The sequence below is a fragment of the Parasteatoda tepidariorum genome, chromosome 4 (assembly GCF_043381705.1).
Source record: "Parasteatoda tepidariorum isolate YZ-2023 chromosome 4, CAS_Ptep_4.0, whole genome shotgun sequence".
NCBI classification, from domain to species: Eukaryota; Metazoa; Arthropoda; class Arachnida; order Araneae; family Theridiidae; genus Parasteatoda; species Parasteatoda tepidariorum.
Window position 1 is genome coordinate 99,324,905 of NC_092207.1, and position 26,644 is coordinate 99,351,548.

The window sequence follows — 26,644 nt, forward strand, 5'->3', positions numbered from 1 at the left end:
GTGTTAAATTTTCAAACTCCTAGAAATATTGGTCGTTCTACCTGTTTCAACGAGTGCAAACGAAAGATCCTTTTCGACTTTGCGCCGTTTGAAGACTTATTTACGCAACTCAACGGGAAATAATAGAATGAATGGATTGGCGCTCTTAAGCATTCATAGAAAATTTACCCCAGCTGTCGAAGACATTTTAAACGAACTTGCAAAAAAAAACCATCGTTTGGATATTACAGTATAAATCAATAAATTTTTAGCGTGTTTGTATACTGGTTTAATTCCCTATTTGTTGGTAAGTCATTTTTTAGTTAAATTCATCGGTTTCTATTCATTGGTTTAAATTATTGGTTTCTCGTCTGAAGTTAAAGATTAAAAAGAAGTATGTAGTCGATTCCATTCTTAATGTCATAAATATTTAGAAAGAAAAAAAAAACTTAAATATTGATTAAATGAAGTTCAAATTTTAACGGTAAATTATAAAGGATTACATTTAAGCAAAAAAGAAAGATTTACTTTACATAAAGACTTGAGATACATTCTTTTTTTTCTTTCTAAAGTCCTCTTTTGTTTATTCTTGCATCATGCAGGTACGAAGTATAAAATAAAATTAAGCAGAGATACAAAATGAATCAAGGATTTTCCATCAGAAGCTTCTGCTATCGACTTGCAGAATTAAAAAAAAAAATTTTTTCTGCGTTTGGCTAAGTGAGACAAAATGTTATTTAAAAATAAAATGTGATATATTTATTTTGTCGTTACTAGCATTTTCCCTCTGTAATGTGGTATTATATTTTTTAATTGAAAGAAAATATACAATATAATGTATAAATTATTAATATTTTGTGGTTCACTGTATATTTTGACTACAGCAGCCCTGTACATACTACAATATTAGAGTAGAATTTTTTTAAAAATATGTCTGGAAAAGTCAGTGAATTTTGTTCCATTGGAGCAGCAACGCTGATTATAGTGTGCTTAAGATGTGTTTAGTTTAAGTAATAGTTGAAATAAAATGACATAAATTTTATTTTGTATGTGTTCAAATTGTTTTTATCCAACTATTAATTAAATGAACCTTTTTTTAGGCATCAAGAATTGGAAAATTCATGATATGTTTTTCATGATGAAAAATTTCAAGTTATTTTACAAAATGTACAGTTTCTTTATTGTCTGATACAATAAATTAAGATTTGTAGTGAATTAAATAATTTTTTCTAATGTTCTTTTTATAATGAAATCATTAAACTTTTTTAGAAAGTAACTGTGGTATTCCGATTTTGCATTGCTGTAAAACTCAGCATACTCTCATAGTTTTTAATATTTCTAAGAATAGAAGTTATCAAGTTTTTTTTTTTTGTTGTTCAAAATCAAAAACATTAAAATGATAGGAAACATGTTAAATGTCCTGTATTAACCAGTCGCTAGTGGCGTAACGGCATGTGATGAAAATTATAAGTAGGAAATGGAAATATTTATATCATAGAAATTACCAATTTTACTCCTTTAAAAATTCCTATATTTACCATGATTCGATTCTTGATAGATTTAAATATAGTTGTAAATTATGGTAATTTCTGAAATTGGTATGGTTTTTAAAATTATACTCTGGGGAAAATCTCCTTATCTGAGGAAGCTCCCTTTTATACTTCTGGATGTTTTGAATGTTTATGAATTAGGAGAATGAATTTAGAATTAGAACAAAAAATATTAGAAATTAAATAAAAATTTTTGTTTTGTTCTATGTTCAGGGTGATAGTTAAAAATAGTACTATAAAACAAAAAAAATTTATTATAAAATGTTATGTACAGTGAATCAAAAATATTTTGTACACTATTAACCATATCCCAGCTATTTACATGTATGTAATTACAGTATAAAAATCCTGTAGAAATAAAATTCGAATCAGTTGACATGCAGTTTAGCTGCCATTTACATCAGACAAATGAGATTAAGTAGTTAACAAGCTATTTATGAAACAATATAACAAACATTGTGCGATTTAAATAGCCACAAAAAATATTGACATGCATCCATAACTTTAAAATGATAAATTACTGGAAGACCTTGTAATTCAACAATGCACATTTTAATATTACAACAACCGTAAGTATAAAAATCAAAAAGGCAAAAGAACTAATATTGAATATTCATTAATAGGTAGCACTATATAACAGAAGTTTTTTAAATAATGGTAAAACTAGAGCCAAAAATTTTGATTTACAGCTCACAAATAAAATATTGCAACACATCTAACCCCCATGCATCTAACAGAGCTGGAAGCTGAGTTTATATAACAAAGGATGGTTCTGATATATTGATTTAAAAAAGTTTGTCCTATCCTAAAAAGTGATAAAATCTGATAATCCATTTTGGGACTGTTAAGAACAGTGATGCATTTTATTTATTTATTTTGAAGGAAAAAAAAATACTGATTTGAATTAAGAAAACAAATCTAAGTGATACAAATGTTTCCTATAAATTTGATCTCAAATTTATCTTTGTCTAACGGTATTCAAATATTTCCATGGAGAAATTAGGTATGAAAATAAGCCTTATTTATGTTTTTTTTTACATTTAACTTATATCCTGAACAAATATTGAAATTAGCAAAAGCTAGATTTAGTTGTAAAATTAAGCTCAAAATCAGCTTAAATTGCACTATTTGCCTTTATTTTCTACACATAGTTTGTATGCATTTTATTTTATTATTTTTTTAATGACTTGGAAACTGTACATAAAGGGTAAAATCTTACAAAACATATTCAAAAGAATTGGATTTTTGTTATATATTTTCCCAATATCTAAATCATATTTTATATACAAAATATTTGATTGATTGCTCTACACAAAATCAAAATGTCAATGAAATAAAACTTTATACACTTTATGTATTGCATAAGAGGAATTGCACAGTTACAATTCAAAACATGAAATAATCTTTTCAAAATGGCATACTCTCTGTCTCAATGCCATTCTACAAATACACACTGTTGCACAAATTCTAAACACAAAACATTGAAAATATCTTTATATGCCAGCAATGAAAATGTTTTAATAGGCAGATTATCTTTCTTCATTACTATATGAATAAAACCACACTAAGCAATGACTAAGCACTTTGAAGTTTGGCACTTTTATAACAAATACTAAAATTGTTACCAACATGAATCACTGCTTAATAAGTAATTTTAGTTTGGACAAGAGCTGTATAAAAATATAATATTTTCAATATTTATTTAGAGCGCTAAAATATTTTATCAAAAACATTTTTAACAGAAACGTAAAGGTTCTTAAATACTATTTTCATATATTTTACAATTAAACTACTTGATATAACGTAAAAATGATGAAGTTTAGAAGAAGTATAGCCTTCAGTAATTAGTGTACACAGTTTTTTAGACTTTTAATCAAACTTTTTTTGCCTGCTAAGCTTAGATTAATAGTTTTAGATAATTCAATTTTACTAATAAGATCTTGAAATAAATATTTATATAGCTGTCAATGTGAAATCAGAATTATGTGGAACAAGAAAAAAATCAGATTTTAGAAAATATGAATTTCATAATAACTATTGATTAATAAACTAAATATTTTAGAAATAGGGAATTTTTGGATTTTTATACTTAACAAAATAAAAAAAAACTTTATAACACTAAATACTATGTTGGTAAACATTTAAATTTAATGCTATATTTCCTTTTTATGATTGCCATTAAATAAACTTGAATTCAGAATCTTTTTGTTACCATACATTTGAACTTCTAACTTTGAATAGTAATAGATAGAATTGTTGAACAGATAGTCATAGATTTTTCTAATTTAAAAATTGAGAATTAAAAACTGAATATTTTTAATTCTTTAATTACAAACAGAATGTTTTCTGTTCGACTGAATTGAAGCTTGCTTCTTTATTTAACAGCAATACTTACAACACTGAATCAAGCAATTAAGTGTGAATTTTTTATTTTATTTTGTTATATTTTCTTAGGGATCCCAAATTTAAGAATTTTTCTAAAATATACAGAAACCCAGAGAGCTCTTGATTAAAGCTTTGAAGAACAACTGCAGTTAATTTTGACCGCTGTATTCATGCTGATAAAGATCTTAAAATAAGTGTACATAGTTGTAATATTTCCCCCATATATATTTATAGTTTTATGTTTCTGTAATAATATTTATACACTAGCTGTTACTTCATGTCAAAAGGTAACATTTTATAAATTGCTAAATATACTGCCTATTTGAATAATAAAATAGCTTATATGCTGGGAGCTGTATTCATGGCAAGGAAAGATGAACTTTATCTTTAAAAAAAACTATACAAATAATAACGAAATAAAGCAATATTCACCATGCATTGCTTTATATAACTGACAGTATATATGCAAAGTATTTGTTCACAAATAAGTTTTAATACAAAAAGTATTCTGATAAAGACAAGATATGAGCAAAATGAGTATTTAGAGAGATGAATATTTTAAGACAAATATTCCCAACGATTGTAAAAGTATAAAAATGTAAAATAGTTTAAAAAAAGTGTTTAAAAAAATATGCTGAATATCAGCATAATAATTCTTAAAGTTCTTAAAAATTTTGCTTCAAAGCAAACATTATAATTTTTTTCTTCCCTCGCTACAGCTCTGTAAATGTAATATCATATTTATTCTCATTTTCTGCTTTAATGACGTCGATAACAAATGTGTCTTCATTGCAATAAAGGCGAACCATATCATCGTCCATCATAACTGTGATTCTGAAATTTAGAAATGAATCAAATTATGTTATGTAAATCAGTTTTAAAATAGAGAAGAAGAATGTAAACGTTGGTTATGTGTGCCTCTCATTTTATTCAAACGAACAAAAATCAGACTTCCTGTTTTCAGGGACCTATCACATTCAACAAATGACGAAACAAAGCTCGTTCTAAGTGCTTTTTTTATTAATTTATTTTATAACCCATTTTTGGATTGGCGGCTATCAATGTTCCACTCCGTAGTCTTGTAATTTTAAACATGACCCAGAAGACTAACTCCTGAATTAGGCTTTAGGATAAACTAACCTTCTTGGAGGACTTTTCGATGTGGAACTAACCTGTGTTTGCATTTCATGAAAAGATAAAACCATGAAAAGCTCCCAGTGTTAGATTGTAAGGGATTCTAACCCATAATCAGTCTACCACTGTTGATATTTTTACATCAGCACTGTGTACGGGAGCAGAATTTAAATCGATTTGTCATTGCAGGGATTTGAATCGGGGTCACTTTACTGGGAGAAGAGCGCTCGAACAGCTATGCTACTGTGGTTCTCGATCAATATATAATAAAATAAAAAACAGTAATTGAGGAAGATATATATCTGCCTGTAATTAGTTGTTTTAGTATTAGCATATCTATATTGCCCTGATTTTTTTTATAGAAATCTTATTTATATTTTGTTTTTAGCAAACACAGTTTATCACAAAATATGAAAATGCAGTCATTCAACTGTGACTTTCACCAAGAAAAATTAAAAATATGAGAAAAAAGCTCTTGCCCTTCTTATTTAGTATTCATAAATATTACACTAGTTGAAGTTATAAATGATATGTTAAATAAATGAAAAATCCTTCATTATTACATGCATATATAATACAATCTGAGATAAAAACAAGATACGATTTAATTTCTTTCCAAGCTTTTAAGCTTACCTTTGACTGACATACTTCACAAGCTTTTACGATGGTGATTATCAAAAAACATTCTGATGCACATTATTTGATGCATTATCTTATTAAAAATGCAAAGAAAAAAAAAACATTTGATTTCAGAGCATTTTCTACCATTGATAAAGATAATTAAAAAATTGTAAAATACAACAAATGGGAAATCAGAGTTATTAACTCATCTTTCTTTTCTTGGCTTACTTTCATGTTTACAAAATAACTTGGTCTAAAGAATTTAGTTTTTATGCGGAGGTATTTCACAATTAAGTACAAATCCAATACCTAGGTTTCTATCTTACGCAACAAACTTGACAAGAATAAAAAATGTCTTTTATAAATATTATTTTCCTAATTAATTGAAAATCTAACATAGCAAGCTATTAAATTTATTATGGGAAAAAAAATGTATTAGTGCAAAAAGTTAAAGAGCATCCACTCTGAACTAAGCATACCCTTTGCAGTATGAAGGTTGCCATTTTATATTAAAAAAAAAGAAAAACTAATGGAGAAACTATGATGACAGATTATGGTTGTAATAAAGGTGTATTTTAACATACATACCCTTTCTTGCATTTTTTATAAAAATTTCTTATGAGTTCAACTCCAATATTATACTTGTTCTCCATCTGTAAGTAAAGTGAATTTTAAATTTAGACAAAGTTTAAAATTTGGAAGTAGTGAAAAAGAAAAAAAAGATGTACTTACAGCTTTGGCCAGTCCATTTAGATTGGGTGGTGTGAGGTGTAGGGGAAAGAACACTTCGTCTTCTGGCCTCTTCACATAAAGTAACACTGGTTCCCAATAGGAGACGTTGATTAGTTCTAAGTGTTAATAAGTTACAATTCAACATGCACAAATAAAATACTAAAATCAACAACTCAATACTGCCCAGATTGCTCGATAAAAGTTTTTTCTGCATTTACAATATACCAGGACAACCTATTTTTGATCTATAAGGAAGGTTCCTTAATACAGTAAAATCTTATCTGATTTTATTTAGCTGCTGTAATGCAAATTTCATTAGGTGAAGAATGAATGAAAAATTTGCAGAGTTGCATCTCATTTTAATATATAAACTGAAAAAATGAACCTATTTTACAAGAGCAGGGCCGGATTAACCTATAGGCACACTAGGCACGTGCCTAGGGCCTACGAAATTCAGGGGCCTACGAAAAACTTGGGAGAAAAAAATTTGTTGACAAAAATAATTTAGCTTTAAAAACAACAAGTGTATTTTGCACAAAATTATGAAGATACAAATAAAAATATAATATTTTTCGGTAATAAATTATTTTGCAGAATCTTATGATCTAATATATTACTTTTTTGCGATTTTTGGATTCAACGAAATCTTGTATTATGCTGTCGAATTCCAAACTACGCAAAATGTCGTATTCAATAGACATAAGTGCGAGCGATGCCAAACGATCTTGATTCATTGTTGAACGCAAATAATTTTTTATCAATTTTAATCTGGAGAAAGATCTTTCTCCTTCTGCATTTGATCCAAGAATCGACAAATATATTCTTAATGCAATGTGAACGTTAGGAAAAGTATTCACAAGTTTATCCTTAACATTGTTTTTGATCGAACTAATCATAATGGTATTATCGATATCAACTGCAATATCAGCAGTATGTCGGTATTGCAGATAAAGTTTGATAAACAAATTTGTAAATTAAAATCCATATTAATAAAAATGTAAAAAAAATATGCAAGAAAATTTTAGCATATATTTTGAAAAGAGGGGAGGAGTTGGGGGAAGGAAGGGAGGGCCCAAAAACGGCTGTGCCTAGGGCCTACGAAAGGTATAATCCGGCTCTGTACAAGAGCATCCATTTTAACTGTTAATTTCAAACAAATTTGAATGAAAAACTGTTGTTTTGTTCATTCATTTATAACGTCTAGTTAGTTATTCTTTAAATGAAGCTAAAATGGCAGAAACTTTTTCGCGAGTGTGATGTAAAAAATTATAAAAGTAGCAGTTTGAAATCTTCGTTATAATTTCTAGTTAATTATTTTATTAAAGTGAGATAAACTTCCAGAAAACATTTTCTTTCTTTTTTTTTAAATTCATTTTCCTTTAGATATGGAATCAAAATATGCCAATGCTTCATTAAAAAGGCATTAAATTTCTATAAAAAAATTTAACAAAAGTTTATATTAGTTACACGTGGCAATTAATGCTAAAGAAATAACTAAAGACCAAAAGTACTATCAACATTTAGTAATTCAATAAACAAGTCAATCTAGACAGTAGTTGAGAAACTAAAACCTTAAGTTACAAGAAGGTGCCTGTATTATTCATTACAATTATTTTTATACCAGAACACATAGACTCACAAAATGTAAAAGGTTATTTTTTTTCATCCACTCTTCAAGGCCCTTTGATTCATAAATATTTTTTCCTTTAAATTTTTGTACTTTTTTACTATTAATCTCTAACTCTAGCCATGTCAACTATAACCACTGGTCTAAACATATTTTTGAGCATTACTATACATTGTTCTAAAAAATGAAGTAAAAATAATATACATTAAATTTAGAAATTTACATTTAAAAGTGGAAAGAATTCAAATTGATGCATAATTATCAAGAGAGATCAGACTTTTTTTATATATAATATATACATAACTCTCTCTCTGCCAACATAAACTTTTAGAATCTAATGGAATATAATAATTGTATTGAATAATGTTTTAAAAATATTCATATATATAAATCCATATTTTATAACAAAAGTTTTATTGCATAACGTTTACAATAAAAATAAAATTTGAATTTTTTTTTTAAATTAAAAAAAACTTATTATCTAACTGGCACCTTCATAGATTATAGCTTTTTGTTACTTTCATATTGCACAATTTAGAAATTTGTAATAAAATTTGTAATGTGCAATTTAATTGAAAAGAAATTTAAAAGTAATGTGCAATTTAATAAAGTTAAAAAAGTAATGTGCAAAAATTACCTCTATCAGGCGGTGCTAGTTTGAATTTCTTCAAGGGTGGAGAAACAGGCATTTCAAGAGGTGCTTTTACTTCCCTGTAAAAATAAAAATATTGCACATCATTATAAGTTGCTTAGTCATATTTATAAAATTAAAAATGTAAATCAAACATTCAGTATTCATTATAGAGATAAAACTAATCATTATTTAAGAGTTTACTTACGCTGCTATTGCAGCAGCAGAAGCAGCATTTTCTTCTGCAGCAGCAGCTGCTGCTGCAGTTGCTATTGTGTAGAAGGTTAACTCTGGGCCGTTCGACTGAAATAAAATTAAAAACAATATTACGAATAACTCTAATGAATTACTTGTTAGAAAAATAGTCCGAAATAATGAAATTTATTTCTATATTGTTTCATCAAATATTATATTTAGCAAAATGAAATACTCGTATCAAAATTTTAAAAAAACATTTTCACTGATTATGTCTTAATTATTCATTCTTTTTTAAAATTAATCAAAAACAAATTACCTAAACTATTAAATTCAGTCATCTTTTGTGCTGAACTTTATTTAGTAAGTTAAAATATTAGACTCTTTTTATAAAATCTGTTAGATTTTCGTTTTTATATCTTTAACAACGATTAATATACACGAGAAATATGACGTCATTCTAATGTAGGCTGACATTTACTTTAAGTTAGGTACAAACTCTTGCGATTGAATAACACTATAATTAATCATCAAAAAATTAGTTTCAGAATTTTTTTTTTTTCAAAATAAATATTAAACTATCAAAATTAAATTATATCTAATAAGAAAATGTGTTTACTTTTTCTGAATCATCATCTGGCGTGAAAAGTATTGGAGGTTTTGAAAGATCGCTCATGGAATAAAATTCTGATCTCTCACATGGAGTGTGGTACATCTCTTCAATTTTCTTCCTTCCACCTGAAAAATAATTGACAAATTGGTTAAAAAAATTTACATAACAATAAACAAATGTTAATACCTCCCAGAGTAAATATCTGCTTCTGAATATAACTCTTGAATTTTTTTATAAAATTGTTTTTGTTATTTTTACATGTTTATACTTGTTGAAAACATTTCATTGAAAGCATTCTCTTAAAAGCAGTTTCATACTCATGGCATTCATAACTTTAATTTTCATTCAATTTAAACAACTGTATAATAGTATTTATGAAATTATTTTCATTTTGATGGCACTTTAGTTTTTAACTAATCAAAGTATAATCTATTAAGAACAACGACTAAAAATAATTTTAAAAAAATTTTGTGCAAAATGAATTATATCAATACACTGTTATATCACACACTGTTTTGCTGTTAGGTTCATAAAGAAGCAAATATTTTAACAAGAATGAAATTGAAGATAGAGTTACCAGTAAAAAAAAAAAGAAGCCAATACTGTGACAAACTTCAATGACATAATAAATTACTGTGGTACTTTGGAGTCATGGGATTAGTCTTTACATCTTTAACGAGTGGATTCGATTATCTTATTTATCTGAGCTGCTAAATTCCTGGGTTAATGAATATTTTTATTTAAGCTGTATTTTTTTAAAACTTTTTTTTTGCTGTGTACGGNTTTTTGGGGGGGGGGGTCAGGAATTTATTGCTTTTTTTCAAGGTTTTAGTCTTGCTTCATTAATAAATACCATTAAGTTAGTTTGTGTTAATTTAGTTAAATTAAAAAAAAAATATTTTAAACTGTTTATTAAAAAGACTCACAGGTCTGAGAAAGTAGTATTTGAAATATATTTTTATAAATAACTTTTTCCATTTCATTGAATTATGTTCTAAAAATATTACATATTGTATTTTGTTACAACAATTTCAATGTATTATAAATTTCAAATTTTTGAGAGAGTACCTTAGTACATTATTTGAAATTTCTTATTATACCTGTTTTTAAAAAGGTTCATTGAAAATTTTAAAACCCATTAGAATATAGAAATCAGGGAAATATAAATGTCTCAATGTTAGGCGTTTGTATTTTATTCTATTATAAACTTAATATCTTGAGCTGATTTGTTAATAAAAACAATGCAATTATAAAAAAAAACAGTTTTGGTTTTTTTCAGTTGAGTGTTTTAGTTTTGAGTTAAATCACACCCCTAACTCAAGGTATGTTGAGTGAATTAAATGATGCATCTTTGAGAAAGGATACATTATTATATGAATGAAAGAAAGCATTGTTACTTACTACCTGTTGCAGTAAGTTTCCTCTTTGCGGCTCTTCTTTCTTCATCTCTTGTCTTCCTTTCAGCTCCCTTCAGCAGAGAGAAATATTTTCATTAAATTCAGTGAAATACATCTTTTCATTTTATACAACATTAACCAAATTTTTTATTTTTATTTTAACAGATAATTATTCAAAAATAGTTCATTCAAATGTTATTTTATAGTAGTCATTAATGATATTCCTGCAGACAGTGAAATATCCAAATGACAAACCGATTTGTTTTTTTCATTATAAGTAACTGATTAAATTCACTAAAGTGGCACACTTACTTTATCGCAGAAAACTTTAATTTGGCAGTAGCCTCTGTGAATGGGTGGAGCACCTTCTCGTAAATCGTCAGTCGTATCTACTTGGATGTGTAGAGGAAAACCCTGGAATGAAAAGAGTTTCATACTCATCCTTCATATACTCTATATTAATTTTACATTAAAAAAAAAAAAAAATTCTTTCTTACCTTTACACCTTTTTGATTACTAAAATCTGTGCTGAGACAGTGAACTGAAACACTAATCTGGAAGGAAATGCCATCATTATATATATATTTAAAAAAAAAAGTTATTAGGATGTCAAAGAGAACAACTGTAATATAAAACTTTATATAATAATTTTTGAAAATTATTTTATTTGCAACATAGGATATCAAAGAGTTTAGTTGTACTATAATACTTCATATGATGTTTTGAAAATTATTTCATTTGCACATTTTGATGTCAATAATAACAGTTACATAAAAGTTCATATGATAATCCTTAGAAAATTATTTTATTTGAACCATTGGGTGTCAAAGAGAGCAATTATATAATAGTACTTCACATGTTTTGAGTATTATTTTACTTGCAATATTTCAATGTCAAAAAAGGCAGTTGTAATATAACGCTTCATTTGTCAATATACTAAACATTTTATTTATGAGAGTAGAAAGTTATAAATTAATAATGGTAGACCTATAAGTTATTTTGTAATGAACTGATCTATTTTCAAAGTGGCTTTTCATAAGTTACCTTTGCAGGTCCATCTAATGGATTCCAGTAGAAGGCTATCGCATTATGAGTAACCTCTTCAATTTGACCTATGATGCCGCAACTGTTTTTTGTATCTAAAAAAATGACAGAAGCAAAAATGTATAGAAAACTTATTCGAAATAAAAATAGATTATTTGAAGAAATAAGACATAAAAATTGAATTACCCTATAAAGATAGGCAGCATGGAAGGGAAAGATAAAAGGAATTGTTTAAGCACATTAAAATACACATAAAATCGATCCAAGAGAAAAGATTTTCAGACAGAAAGTAAATAATCAAGTGCAAGAATTTTCATATAGCTGGTGGGTATTTTGGTATTCATTATAATTTTTGTTAATTTTTTTTAGAAAAAAAATATATTTGGTTAAAGAAAACACGCGTAAATTACGACGACTCATGCATTAGAGAAGATATAATTGTCCCACCACTGGAACTCTTGATATTACCTCCTTGATAATTGAAACAAAAACAACCCGTACTCAATATTATGCGACTGTCATTCAAATATTAAAAACAAAGATTTAGGTAGTTTTTAAGAAATAAAAATAGGTCCGTACTCTGTTTACCTGCATCAAGTATTCGCTGCTTTACACTGTGTTGTCGACTGTGCCAAAATTTCCACGCTTTGAGTTCATCTTCGTGACTTTTCTCCTCTCGAAATACGAGCATCACAGTTGACTGAAAGCAATTAAAAATTATTTTACTTTTTGTCACCTTAAAATAGCCTTAACCTAAAACTCGAAGTGAATGGAAAACTTGTTTTTGATTAAACTTTTTTGATTTACTTGCTTTTGATTAAAAAATGGCAGAAAATGTATTTGATGTTATTTTATCGTCAGAAGGGAGGGGNGATACAAACCAAAATGAGTCAATTCTGAGTTAAAATTATTTTCATAAGTCTGGAGTAATTAAACATTAAGCCTTCGTTTCACTTTGAATTCTGAAATTTGTTTAATACTTCAATAAAATATATGGTTTGCTAGAAAAGGGGTAACATTCACGATGACACATTTTGTACGAGTTATATAATTTTAGATTGATATATTTTTTAAAGGATACAATAAAAAAATATATTTCTGCTAGAGGTGGGTCCAAATGGCAAATTATGCAAAATGTTTGTTAAATATACCCTTTATTTATTGCTAGTTACAAATATTATTTCAGTTTATATGAAAGAGAAATTATCTCGATTTTTGTTAAAAGTTTTTAATTTTTTTTTGTTTTTTTTTTTTGTTTGCAATCCTGTTATGTTTATGTAACACAACTGCAATAAGGATTGCTCTTTACTATTGGTTGTACAATATTTAATTATTTTTTTTACGCTTTTTTTAAACACCGCAACAAATTTATAACAAGCATTTTCCAACTAAAGAGGCATCAATCTGTAAAATAAGATTTAGAAGTTCCCTATCCCCCTTTTCCCTTAAATTTGTTTTCTTCACAATTACCTCAAAGATTTGTTTTAAAATATATTTTAATTTCTTATTAAATCCGGGATGACTTTCTACTCGGCCAATCTCCAGAAAGTCTCACACAATTCTTTTGTATCTAATCATTGGAGAGCTTCTATCACATTAAAGAATGCTTTTTTTAAATAGATTTACTTACTTTGACAGTACAACTTCGGAGTGTTCTTTCTGGATCATTAATATATTCTAGAGTGATACCATAATACTGTCCTGTAATTAAAAAATACAACTTTACTATTATGGAAGCTAAACTTAATCGTATGAACTCTGATCAATTTCACTATTATAGCCACTTAAATAACGACACCTACAAGTCTTAGGTGTTGTCATTACCATTCTTGATATAAAAGTGGTTTAGTTAATAGAAACCAGTTAAGTTGACCCTCTCTGTATGTTGATCATTTATTTAAGTTGATCTTAATGATCACATAACCAACTTTTAAAAACAATTTTATTCCGCCTTTATAAGTTGACCCCTTGTCTAAGTGGATCATCAAATAGTTTTCTACAAGTGGTCACTGCACTATAATACTGCAGGTTGAAATATTTGAAGTTTAACTACTCATCTTTTAAGATAGAGGAAATTGCTAACTGAGTGCTTCAAAAGTTACCTTTATTTATATAAGTCATGCGATCATCCTCTCTTCGTTGACTGGTGGAAATGGGAGACTCTAGGAAGTAGTGAAATCCTACATCGGAGAAACTGGAAGAAAAAAAAAAGAAATTAATTTTGATGTTACTTCATCACATTTAATAACATCTCCAACTGAATAAATTTTGCTTTTAAGAGTATGCGATTATTACATTTTAGGAATTTGAACTTTGTCTAGTTCTGAATTTCGACCATATTCGTGATTCCAAGAGTTTTTACGACCAGATGGTGAGACTACTGACGTTCCCCTTGATGTTTGAGAATCTTCATCAGTTTGTTGGAGTATAGGTTGAGCTTGGGCTATTTCTGTATAATCAAATATCTGAAATATAAAATTTTTTTAAACATTAATTCAAAAATGTGTTTTTTTTTTTTTTTTTTTTTTTTTTTTTTTTTTTTTTTTTTTTTTTTTTTTTTTNCGAAATTTTTATTTACGAATTTAGCTCAAAATGAATGTTTTAAAAACGGGACATGACTTAAAAAGTGCGTTAGAAAAAATGGCACAAAACGGTATTTTTTAGTATTAATTAACGAAAGAAATTTTTCTACTCCTTTGCTTTTGAAAATTCTCGTGTGAAAATTTATTAAATTAAAAGTAAAGAAAAAACAAAAAACGTTACGAATAATTAGTATTTACTTCTTATATACAACAGTCATAACAGTACCTTAAAAACATAATTCGAATGGTATGTCCATTTTTTCAAGCATTTTTATTTTGTTAATTTTATTCTCTTAATTATCTTATCTTAATTGAGTTATTTTTATTTCCTTAAACGTATACTTATAGCTATATTCATTATCCTAACTCCCATTTTAAAAATATGTCCATTTTCTTAATGTTGAGGCTATTTTTCAGAAGGAAAAAAAGGAATTTAACCGACTATTCTAATTATACATCAATCTCATAAATAAAAAGACGGGACCTGAACACCTTAAATCAAATAAGAATTTGATAGTTGAAATATGATTTGACGAGTTAAAATGTAAGATTAATATATTATTATTATTTTTTAATTGCGCGAATGTGTGCATTCATATTTTGAGTTTGGGTGGTTCTCGTAAATCACGTCTGGGCAGATTTCTTTAGCTAGATCAATATAGAATCCTCAAGCTCTTGGATTTTCGCATTTTAAATACAAAAATGAAAGTGTTCGAGAACTTTCGAGATACATGCGTCATTCGATTTCTCCACGTGTCTGCAATCTTCTAGATAGCCTTACGACCTTCTAATGATCGAAAAAAAAGAATGTAGTGGGCCTAAGGCTAGTTCATTGACGTGAAATGCTTGAAGAATATGAAATTTAAACTAGCTCCGCTTTTACCAATACCGGGTCTCAGCATACAGCAGTTCAGATTTGTTTACAGCCTTCTAAAGAAATTTGTTACACGCTTCAGGATTTATTACTTTACAAGCATAATATATCAAGAGATTTATTATAGATTTTAAAGATTTAACTTAGAAAATGTTTTAACTTCAATTGTCAAAATTTTGTAACGAAAATTAAGCTATTAAGGGATTGGAGAAAATTTATGTTATTTTTAGTTAAAAATTATCTGCTGAATGTAAAAATTTGTGGGTCATCTAAACGACAAAAAAAAAAAACTTGTAAGATGGAGAAGAAATTGAAGATGAATGTGACGAACAAAATTTGAAATGTACCGTGGACGACTCGCTTATTTTCTATATTGTTTCTCGGAAATTGCAGAACTTAACATATTCGTTGCCGATCGAGCACCCGCAGATTTTCTATTGTCGACAAAATAATTTGAATGGAAAAGGAATCTGCGGAGCTAATCAGAATCATCCTTGCTTGCTTTGAGGAAAAACAGCCCAATTTTTTTTATACTAAAAGAGAATTCAAACACGAGATACAGAAACAGTAATTGAACATAATGGAAAACACATTATTGATGAATAAATACTAGTTTTAGGGCTATTTTATTTAGTTTCAAATCAGGTGTGAACTTTAGCAGCGATCCGATATATTAGATTCTTGTAGAGTCTATTTCTTATGCACATATTTTTTTTCTTCCCCAAAATGAGTGTTAAACACTTCTGAAATCAGAAATAAAATCATTAATGAAAATAATCATATCTTACTTGTTGCAAGGAATCCCTTGGAGTTACAGTAGTTTCTCCGATACCAGAATCAGGTGAAGGAAGATCTACGGTTAATCCGTGAGGGGTAGGTTTGTAGGCTGCCTGCTGCCTAATATACCTTTCCACGGTTCCATACGCAGTACCATTATCTAGTGTGGCTTCTGGATACGCTGCTAACTGTCTGACTGCTTGCACATACTGCTGATCAGTAGTAGATTGTGGTAGATACTAAGTAAAAGAATTTAAAATATTTCAGAGTGACATCTACGAAAAATATATGGAAGCAGAGAGTGGAAGACCATGTCCATTGAGATTTAAATGAAGTTAAGGAAACCAGCTTTCAAAAGGTTGTACAAGCGTCCTAATGTTCCATATTTATAGTGAGCCATAAACTTAGAAAACTGAGTGTTTCTAAAATGTCACTCGATATGTTCTTCCACCCAAGCTTTTCAATTAAAAGATGCGGAATGAATATAAATGTACACACCTCTCTAAAATAATCTGTTGGAGTAAGCGTATAAGTATTGCTGGCCGATGTTGTTTGGACCCCATACTGAGGTGGAGGAGCTACCGTAACCACAACATTAGTCAGTACGCTGTATTGACCAGTGCCCAGAGGTTCGTATGCAGATGGAGAAAATTCTCCTGTGGGATATGTGGCGCTCTCCAAAGGGATGCCAGTAGGAGAAGATTCATCCTGCACGAGAAATTAGCAAATTACAACTTCATACATTCATTTAGTACTTCATACACTTATATAATTGTATACATTCATTTAATTTTGAATAACAATGCAAATGATTATGTAGTTCGAATTATCCGACTTACGTTCTGAAACAACGTACTAATTTTTTAAAGAAATAGCTTGAAACATCACATCAATACAAGGATATTTTTTCAGGATCAGCAGTGGTATTTAAAAAACAGGAGGGAGGGGTTGGAGTATAAAGAAAGAAAACAGGAGAACTCGTAACTTCTACACTAGATTTGATACACATTTCAATCATAGCATATTTCTCATTCCGATTAAGGTCCTTTTGATCTTAGAGTTTATTTGAAATAACAATCATGAACATACAATATTGTCAGAAGATATATAAAGCATTTTAAATAGACGGGACGAATCGTGCGAAATAAAACCGGGCTGATCTTGAAATGTAGGGCCACAGGTTCAGAACTGACAAGGGCTCCCTGGTCGTTACTTTAGACCAATTTTACATGTTGTTTAATAATGAAGTTTTTTTTAAAATCATTTATAATATAAATAAATTACGATATAATAACAAATTTGAATTGATACTTATTTCAATTTTTGCTAATTCATAATTATAATAGACAATTCCTAAGAAAAAAGAACGAAAATAAATTATTTGCTTCATTTAGGGGACCACACAAATATGAGGGCACTAGGCTTAAGCCTCTCAGGCCTTATGATAAATCAAACATTGAATCGGGTACTGGCTATAACAGATAGCGAATGTAATAGCCAAACATTCAATCTCACTCTCACTGGTAATTATTTTACACGTGAGTTCACAAAATAAATAAATGATGTTGCGATACATTAACAAAGTATTACGAGTTTCGAAATAAAAATTTAGGAGCCTCTTTTAGGTGATGCAATTTTTCCCAGTCACCTTTCAAGCCAAACAAAAAAACAGAAGGGAAAAAAAAATCTCGTAACATGCGTGTACATATCTTCCTGTATGCATTTAATTTAAAGCAATTTTAAAAGAAATTGTATATAGAGTGGGTGTATTATAGTAATAACAAGGTTCCACTATAAAATCGTGAGAAGATTTGGATGCGGTTTTGATTGCGTTTTTTGACCCAATAGAACTTCATTCTTCTTTTAACACCCAAACGAATTCCTAAATTGTTTCTCTATAGCCGATTTAATACTTATTGTTCCCATTTTTTGCTTTTTATGACTCACGATTTGAATCAAAATATGAATAGCAGTGCTTAAAAAATTTCTATGTCAAAAAGAAAAAGTGAAGGCGTTTAAAATTTTCCCAACTGCTCAAATTTATTTAAACAATAAATAATATCATTTAAGAGCTGCAATCAAAAAGCGTTATTGGAAAAATACTTCGGATATCCAGATATTAATTTCGTGATATGAATTACAGTTAAATGTTTCAAAAGGATTAAATATTCAAGGCCCAAAAGGAAGAGAAAAACGTTTCTTTTATATACAATTTACCATCTCTGTTTGCTATCAGGATTCCCACTGGTTATGTGTATGGGAGTGGAATTGTCACGGAATTTTATTTTGCCTCTTAAAAGCAGGGAACAGTCAGGAAAAATTGCAATTTAAAAAATAAAAATAAATAAAAATATTTTAAAAAAGACTGGAAAACTTCTACATTATACTTGAAAAATAACCAGTCCCAGAATTGTCAGTAACAGTTATTGATATTCGAGTTAAATAAATGTACTATCAATTACAATTATTAGTTGTAAAAATTTCCCATTTTAGTGAAATTTCTATGCTCCTATCCTCTTTCAGTGATATTTCTTTGCTCACAAAATCTAAGATTTGACATTATAAATAAAAAATCAAAATTGTTTGATGAAAAATTGCATGGTATAGATACGGTATGGTTCGGGTTTTCATTGAGATTTTTTTTTATATACCTGGAAGAGTCCGAGAATTCTGTTTTAAAAANCCCCCCCCCCGAAATTGAGGGGGAACCCTGACCATGTAGAACATTTCTTCAGTTCCGATTTATGGAAAAGGAATGAACACTTTGTATACACTTGATTTTATAAGCCTGAGAAACTAATAAAACCACCATGTGAAATATTATCAATTTGTATATCAGGCAAAGAATTTAAAATTTGGTTAAAAGCGAAATCATTGAAAGTGAAGCTTACATCACATCTCTTTTTTTCCCCTTTATATGAAAGCAAAAGTCTGTCTTTATGTTCTAATAACCCGAGAACAGGAGAGCACCGATTTTATTAAAAAAGTTAAAATTAACTTTTTTTGTTAAATAATAAAGATGAGTCTCACACAAGAAATTTCTAACACAAAGTATACCTGTCTACTCATTTTTACAACGTTTTATTAAGCAACTTTTATGTGTATGGGAATCTTTCCATCGAAATTCTGGCAATTTTCTAACTAGCATTCAAGTCTCTACTGGATCTCTGAATTTGAAAACAGTACAAGTTTCGATCATTTACTGACCGCCGTAAGCAGAATTTATCCCTAAGTAGAATATATAGTCAATCGCTATACTTTCTGACTAAATAAACTGGATGACAATAATAACTGAAAAGGAAATTTGCAATAAACAGTTTCGATCATTTCCGACTCATCATAAGTATTACCATATTGCTGTCAAAAGAAATTTTTAGCTAATACAAATTTCGACAACTTTCTAACTAGCTAAATTACACAGATTTAAACTAGAACAATGTCTGATATTAGTTCAAGTTACTACTGTTTTCTAAATTTTATCAACAATTGAAATTCCAACCACTTTCCGACATGAACTAGCGGGCGCAAAACTTAAAATAAATAAATAATTCCCTTTGCCCCATGTTTTTAAAAGTGAATCGTTACGAAAGTGATTTTCAATTTAGGTCTGACACATAAAATTATTTTATACTTTTCAGTCTACATGAAAAACACAGTTTAAAATTTTTATTTAACTCTATTATTTAGTTTTCAATCATTTTGTAAATATTCGCGCAATAAACGATTTCCCCAAGTTTAAAATTTAATTAGAAAAGAGTTGGTGATATATTGCGTCGAATTGATTTCTCAAATAAAAAGCTCTTTCGAAAAAATAGTTAGGCAAACTTTCTTATATTATTTTAATTATAATTCACACAATGAGTGAATAATATTGTGCGCCAAGAATTCGCACAAGTTACCTTTTCTCTAGTCAAATCCTATTGAAGTTTTTTCTTTCTTTCTTTTTTTTTTACGTTTTGGGAAAATAAATACAAAAATCAATTAGCATCGTTAAAATAAATTAATTTTCTTATAATAATATAGAAAAAATAAGTTTTCAAACGAAATTCGCATTATCTGCGCAAACAGATTTTGAATTAAATATTTTCAACACCAGGAAATACGAAATTAAATTTTAATGGAGAAAATAGTTTAAATTATAAAAGTTTATTCACATTATAATTTTTTGAACTGAATCAAATTCAATTCCTAAAATATTTTGATTTAAAACGTTATTTCAAACATATCATTAAGAAAAATTATTTCGGACATTAATTTTAAATAAACCCACGACAACCTAGATATGGCTCATTCTCTCTCTCTCAATGTATCTAGGTCAACATAAAAGAAACATTCATTTTAAACCACAACTATTACTCGTATCAGCATTTAAAATTTTTCAACTAATTAAACTGTGATAAATAACTGTAGTTATGTTTAGAACTTAAATTATCCGCAACCTATTTTCAGATTGTATGTTAGTTCTTTCACTCACTTTTGCCTGAAAAAAACTAGCTATTTTAAAAATTCATGATGTAAAGATTAATTCTTACCCACGAATGAATTAGAATCTTTGTACTAACATTTGTTTTAGCGATATTTAAGGATGATTTTTTCGTCTTTGTATTTTGGTGATAGTTGATATTTTTAATGATTTTAAAATTTTTGTGCTTCTTTTAATATATATATATATATATTAAAATATAAAATTGGAACGTTCCCCGTAAAACAGCATTTTTCGTACTAATCAACTAGATAACTATCAATTTCCAACCAATTTGATTGAAAGAGTTATTTGCAGGGCAAGATTTCATTTTTCTAAATGAGTAGAAATGAGTTCTAATGCTGAAAATGCTACTAGCAAAATCAGGGTTTGAACAAACATGTTTTTAATGTGGTATCGCGATATATTTTGTGACGTATAGAATCGCAACACATTGTTGTAAGGCTTATTGCAATAAAAAGATCACTCAATAGTAAATATTAAATCTTTATACTCTTATTAAAATTTAAGTACTCAAATGTGTGATTACGAATACGTTGTTATTGATGACATCGTATTTGAAATATCGAGATTTTAAGAACGATGTGGAAATTGCCGGGCCGGAAGTAAGACAACTGCAACAACTGTCGAAAAACGATTTGAAAATGACATTTATTTACGATGGCATAGTCGCTAATTGGATACGCCAAAAAGTGATTAGTCAAATTTGAAACTCACGTGTAATGTCATCCATATTAAAAATATAATTTAAAAAACCATGTGAAAAAAAATCGTAAAAACATAGAATAACTGCCGAGAAAATAGTCTGAAAATGATGCGGATTAAATGATGGAATTGTCGCAAATAAAGCACGTCAAAAAAGGGATTACTCAAATTCGAAATTTGGGTGTAGAAATTCCGTATTAAAATTTAAAAAAACCAAATTAAAACGGCGTAATAAAAAAAAATTTAAAAAAAAAACCCATTGAAAACGAGGTGGCTTTACGACGGAATTGTCGCGAATTGAGTACATCAAAAAGCATGAAAACAAAAGATGGAAAACGATTGAAAATCGAGACCAATCAAGTTACTAGCAAATTTTTTTTCTATCTAGCGTTTGATTATTTAACTAGCAATTCGCTACTTGCTGATTGACGAATCGTGCCCTAATAACGAGGATTTTTTTTCTTTTTTTTTGGCCATATATTGTCATTTTGTTCAAGAAAAAAAAACGATTATCCTACGTGCTGCGAAAACTACATCACTACAAAAATTGTTAAGTTTTAAATAAAGAAGATAAATATTGATGGAGTTATAAAGTTGCGCCTACTCATATTTCTTAAAAAACAAAAGTTTTACCTTATCGTTAAACTAACGGAAACTAAATAGATGTTATCTAAACTATTTAGTTTAGTCAAGTACATCAGTAAATACTGTAGAATTACTGAAGAAGCTCGAGTAGAATATCTGCCATTTTAGTATATCTCAGTAAAGAAGACTAACATTTTTGTGTAGTTTTCTAAATTTGGAGCAAAACATACAGAGTAATGCAAACAATAAATATTTTTGTTTCTATTCATTACGATTCCTAAATTCAGAAAGAAAAAAAAAGCCGTTTCGAGGAAAATCACGATTTCGTTTTTCTTTAAGTTTGGCCGTACTTCAAAAGGCATTTGTCGAAACTTTTGCTGGGCAAGCTGGTAGTATGTCAGTTATTTTTACATCATAAATTGAAATGGCCCTTTTTAATGTTGTTCATGGAAGAAAATGCACTGCAACCTATTTCAAGGAAAGACTCGTTCTGCAAATTCATTAAATATTCTTCTTGACAATTGTTTATTTAGATGAAAAATGGTTTGTGTGTGAGAGAGAAAAGAAAAAAAAGTATAAACCAGACACGTTTGAATAATATTGAAGAGGTCAAATCAGTAAGGTTAAGTCAGTCCAATAAATCAGCAGCGTGCCGGAGCCCTATAACCTCAATAATTTATCCTAGTTTTCGATAATAAGGTTAAAATAATCAACATTTATTGATTGACCATAGAATTCTCAGTCTGGGGATTTATTATTTTTATATTCTTGTTAAACTTTGTAAGCCTATTGTTCATTATAAATGGCCATCTGAAATTTGCAGTTTCCTGAAAGTTATTGCATCGGAAATTCAGAGGAAAAAATCATTCACGTAGTGGAATTTAAGCGTAAGAGTTCCGATGAAATTCAATTAATAAAATAGTAGAATCAATTTAAGTAAATCATGTTACTAAAACCCATTTTTCAATTTGTAAATTTAAACAATTCCATCAGCAGGAAAAATATACTGAGCTAAAATGGATGACGATTAAGAAAATCTAGTATTTGTTTAATGAAAATAATTTTTAGAGGTTTAACAGAATGCTAAGATACGATGAAATTAAATATGGAGTTCAAATGGTAAATAAGCTAAAGTCCGTTATACAGCACTCATTTTATCATATAATGGTTAATATAGCTTGAAAAAAGGCGGAAAAGGGGACATTATCATTGGGACATCACGATGGAGTCATACTGTTCCAAAATGTTACTGTACTGTTGTTATTATTATGATATAAATAGTGTATAGTTACCACCATTTTTGGTGCTGAGGTGAACTAAAACATTTTCACAGTGCACTTTTTCACTGCTATAGTTTTATTTATTTATCCATTTTTTGGTTGTTTACTGACAGCACATATTTTTTATGCGCATTAAAATCGATTTGAGGGCTTCATTGCAAAAACATTTCATTTAAAAAAAAAAGAAGCAAGACTTTTTTTTAGTAAAATAACTGCCTTCATTCTTTCAAACAATTGTTATTTTGTCAATTTCATATAATTTCTTGTACGATAACTATAGTTCTGTACTTGAAAGTGTACCTCAACAGCAAAAATGGTGGCAACTATACAACAGTACCTTGAGAGATCAATTGGAGAGAAATGCAAACATTTGGATAACTTTTCGAATAGTTCGGGTTTTCTTAGATTAAAATAATGTTGTCTCAATCACATCCTCTCCATTTCATCTGTAGTTAGTTCGCATCAAACTTGTAATCTTATAACATCTTGGTACTAACAGGGACGGAGCAGGATATTTACAAACATTAAAAGCGATAAGTTTTTTTCATTAAATTGTATTTTTATATTAAATGTTTCCATAAGCAAAGCGTTCTATCTCAAAAATCTAGCACCTTATTCTATGCTATCACTTTTAGAAAGGGCTTGGGGTAATTAAACTGTAAACGAGGAAAGTCATTTTTCAAAAGAGCATTTTTCGGTTTTTAAAAAAAAAAAAAAAAAAAAAAAAAACCTCCCATATCTTTTCATCGGCAATAGAATGTTTTGGTGTATCCATTGGAAATGCCGGGAACTTGTGAAATACCTAGCTGGAAACAATCCTAAGGAATAATTTGGTGTAAGCTGCGATTTATCACTTTAATTTTCGCTTTTCTGTAGATATACCCTCAAAAGGTTTGACCTTCTGTCCTGAGGGGAGATCCTCCTTAATAATTTGATGTCGAATAAAACAGTAGAATGTTTGAAGTAACAGCTTACGTGTCTTGAAGCCTCGACCATTTCAACGTCCTGGTTATCCCCATCGTCTGTTTGTTTGACTTCGACAGCTGAGGGTGCGAGTAATGGCAGAGCTTGAGAGTTCTCTTTGTCATCTTTTCCAGAGTCATGAACTCCGTCTGGCACTGGCTGTATAACTGAATTTTCTCTGTCTAACGAATGTACAATTACTTTATTACCGTCACCCCTGTGGAGATAAATGGCTGTTGGAGTGGACAGGTCACTCGGTTGTTGGACCGGACTTGGCACTGGAGATGTGTCTGTGTGGGCAGTGATTAATTCACCTTCAGATGGAGCGACAGCAACGCTGAAATAAACAAATGAAGAATTGTTTTGAGTATTGAAACCTAGAATCATATCAAGCATTACTGTTTTAATAGCATATGGAGGAATGAATCCAGTGGATGACGCTTTTATTTTTTTAATCAGGTTTTTAAAGTATATAAACCTTTTTTTTTTTTTTACTCTAGATTAAATCAAACAGTGCTATAAATGATATAAAAATAATTAAATAAAAGAAAGTGCTTATTATAATGTCTTGTATGCTTTTAAAACAATCTTTTGGAGGAGAGGGTGAGAAAAAATTACTAAGTTATTGATTAAGAATATTTTATTGACAAAAGCCTCTTGCATTGATAAGAGGTACAGCGATTTATGTCAGAGGTATCCATTCCAACTTATGAGCACATTCTAAAATACCTGTCTGAGACTATCATGGGAATTTGTTAAAGATTTTACTTTCTCGTAGCATTTTTTTTCCCCCTTTTCTTCAGGACAAACGTTTTTACGCCGTCACTGAAGATGTAAGGACGCCGGGCGGGGAACAGATCTTTAAAGTTGAGGATTCCTGCTCTACGCCTTGCTAAACTAAAAATGGTTTATTTTTACAGTTTTTTAAAAAAAAAAAAACAATTTTTAACAGCAAGCACTGAATTTCGGAACATTTTAATTTTGTTTCAACACTTCAATGTAATCCTATTGAGGCATATCAACTGGAAAATACATAGACAAAAGTAAATAAAAATAGTTTTTTTGGATCTATTTTTTGGCTCTATTTCTTTTATCTACTTTGCTATTTTTTTTCTTTTTCTTTTTTAAACAAGCCTATTTGCAGAATAATATAATTATATATAATGAATGTTACAGTTAAAATAAATTCAGATTAAGAAACTGACTATTTTTAATTTGGCAATGATTTTGTCAACAAAAAAAAAGTATTGTTTTTATTAAGTAACAAATGAGGACAGTTTCTTCAAAAATTTTACTTCGCTTTAAAAGTTCACATGAATGAGTATCTTAAAATATTTTATGCAATCCAAAGTTATGATTTACCAGTAAAAGCGTTTTAAAATTTAATGAAAGGAAATTTGAAGAAAAAAAACTAAACTAGAATTTCTTTGATTAAATTGTAGAGAAACAAAAAGATTTGTTTAGGTTTAGTCTTAATACACACGACATCAATAAGCGCTTCTGAGAATTTAAAAGTATTGTGCGAAAACTTGAAGAATAAATAATTGAATTGCTCTTTGCATAAGTAGGATTGTATACATTTTACATCCAGAAGTGTGGCTTACATAATGTTTTTCAAAAATGAGGTATACAAGTTTGTTTTAATGTGTTCTAATATATAATGTATTAAATTAAAATTAACTAGCGAAAAGTTTTTTTTTTTCTTCCTCGCAACATGCTCTTGAGTCATGCAAAAGCATTTAAAGATTACTTTAATGGACTATGTTTTAAACTCAAATTGTTTTATAATTGATGAAAGATGATGGCCACACAGCAATCAAATGTTACAAAACGGCGTCGAGAGCTCAATCAACGTATCATCGGAGCGTGAACACTCGTAATTCACGCATTTACGCAACTCCCCATCTACGCAGTTCCAACACCTCATCCATGCGGGATCACCAGGAAACAGCAAGGACATTTCTATTTTGGCAACAATCACCCATCGCAATTAGTCACTTCCGGTAGGACAATGGTCGATGGATGATACGGGCGGTAGTCTCCAAAAATAAAAACGCATCCATAAAAAGTTAACAATTTTTGCCCATTAGCCTGCTATGAAAGGCACCAGTGATTCCCTGACTTTGATCAGCCGGGAGAGAATGAAATAACTATTGTTACTAATAAAAATAAAAAGAAGAAAAATATTGGATCGTTAGTATTCTGAGTCTATTGGGCTTCGACCATCGAGGCGTGAAGGCAGGCACTGGGAAATGCTAGAGTCAATCTTTACACAACAGAAAGTACACAAAAGACTAGAACAATAGTTTTTGAGAAGTGGATTAAATGACACGGTTTATGTCATCGAACGTGCCTGGATTACTGTACGGCCATGGATTGTTGATAACATTAGAGATTCACTGCGTTGTCGTTTTTAACGTAAATAGTAGTTATTTGTTTCTCGTAAGATATAAATAGCGTTATTCGGTTACAGTTATAAATCGCTTA

At 29.0% G+C, this 26,644-nt stretch overlaps 2 protein-coding genes across 14 annotated transcripts in view; one reads left to right on the forward strand and one right to left on the reverse strand.

Moving 5' to 3' along the window:
* The window catches only part of LOC107441182 (RNA polymerase I subunit RpI12), a 14,648-nt gene extending 13,393 nt beyond the window's left edge, over nt 1-1,255 (forward strand). The window contains exon 4 of the mRNA XM_016054342.4: nt 1,080-1,255. Coding sequence (XP_015909828.1) covers nt 1,080-1,104 — 25 coding nt within the window. The 3' untranslated portion in view covers nt 1,105-1,255. The remainder of the gene's footprint in view (nt 1-1,079) is intronic.
* Nucleotides 1,256-1,763: 508 nt separating this feature from the next.
* The window catches only part of LOC107441179 (protein grainyhead), a 72,916-nt gene continuing 48,035 nt past the window's right edge, over nt 1,764-26,644 (reverse strand). Inside the window, exons 4-20 of one of the 13 annotated variants that reach the window (XM_071180243.1) lie at nt 24,170-24,494; nt 16,640-16,849; nt 16,153-16,380; nt 14,204-14,373; nt 14,011-14,102; nt 13,539-13,609; nt 12,497-12,608; nt 11,909-12,003; nt 11,362-11,418; nt 11,177-11,278; nt 10,872-10,935; nt 9,474-9,592; nt 8,868-8,962; nt 8,666-8,739; nt 6,402-6,487; nt 6,258-6,322; nt 1,764-4,748 (exon numbers count right to left, since the gene is read on the reverse strand). In XM_071180243.1, coding sequence (XP_071036344.1) covers nt 4,628-4,748; nt 6,258-6,322; nt 6,402-6,487; nt 8,666-8,739; nt 8,868-8,962; nt 9,474-9,592; nt 10,872-10,935; nt 11,177-11,278; nt 11,362-11,418; nt 11,909-12,003; nt 12,497-12,608; nt 13,539-13,609; nt 14,011-14,102; nt 14,204-14,373; nt 16,153-16,380; nt 16,640-16,849; nt 24,170-24,494 — 2,086 coding nt within the window. In that variant the 3' untranslated portion in view covers nt 1,764-4,627. Of the gene's footprint in view, nt 4,749-6,257; nt 6,323-6,401; nt 6,518-8,665; nt 8,740-8,867; nt 8,963-9,473; nt 9,593-10,868; nt 10,939-11,176; nt 11,279-11,361; nt 11,419-11,908; nt 12,004-12,487; nt 12,609-13,538; nt 13,610-14,010; nt 14,103-14,203; nt 14,374-16,152; nt 16,381-16,639; nt 16,850-24,169; nt 24,495-26,644 lie in introns of all 13 variants that reach the window. The other 12 variants (XM_043041924.2, XM_043041928.2, XM_043041923.2 and 9 more) reach the window with 12 other exon arrangements.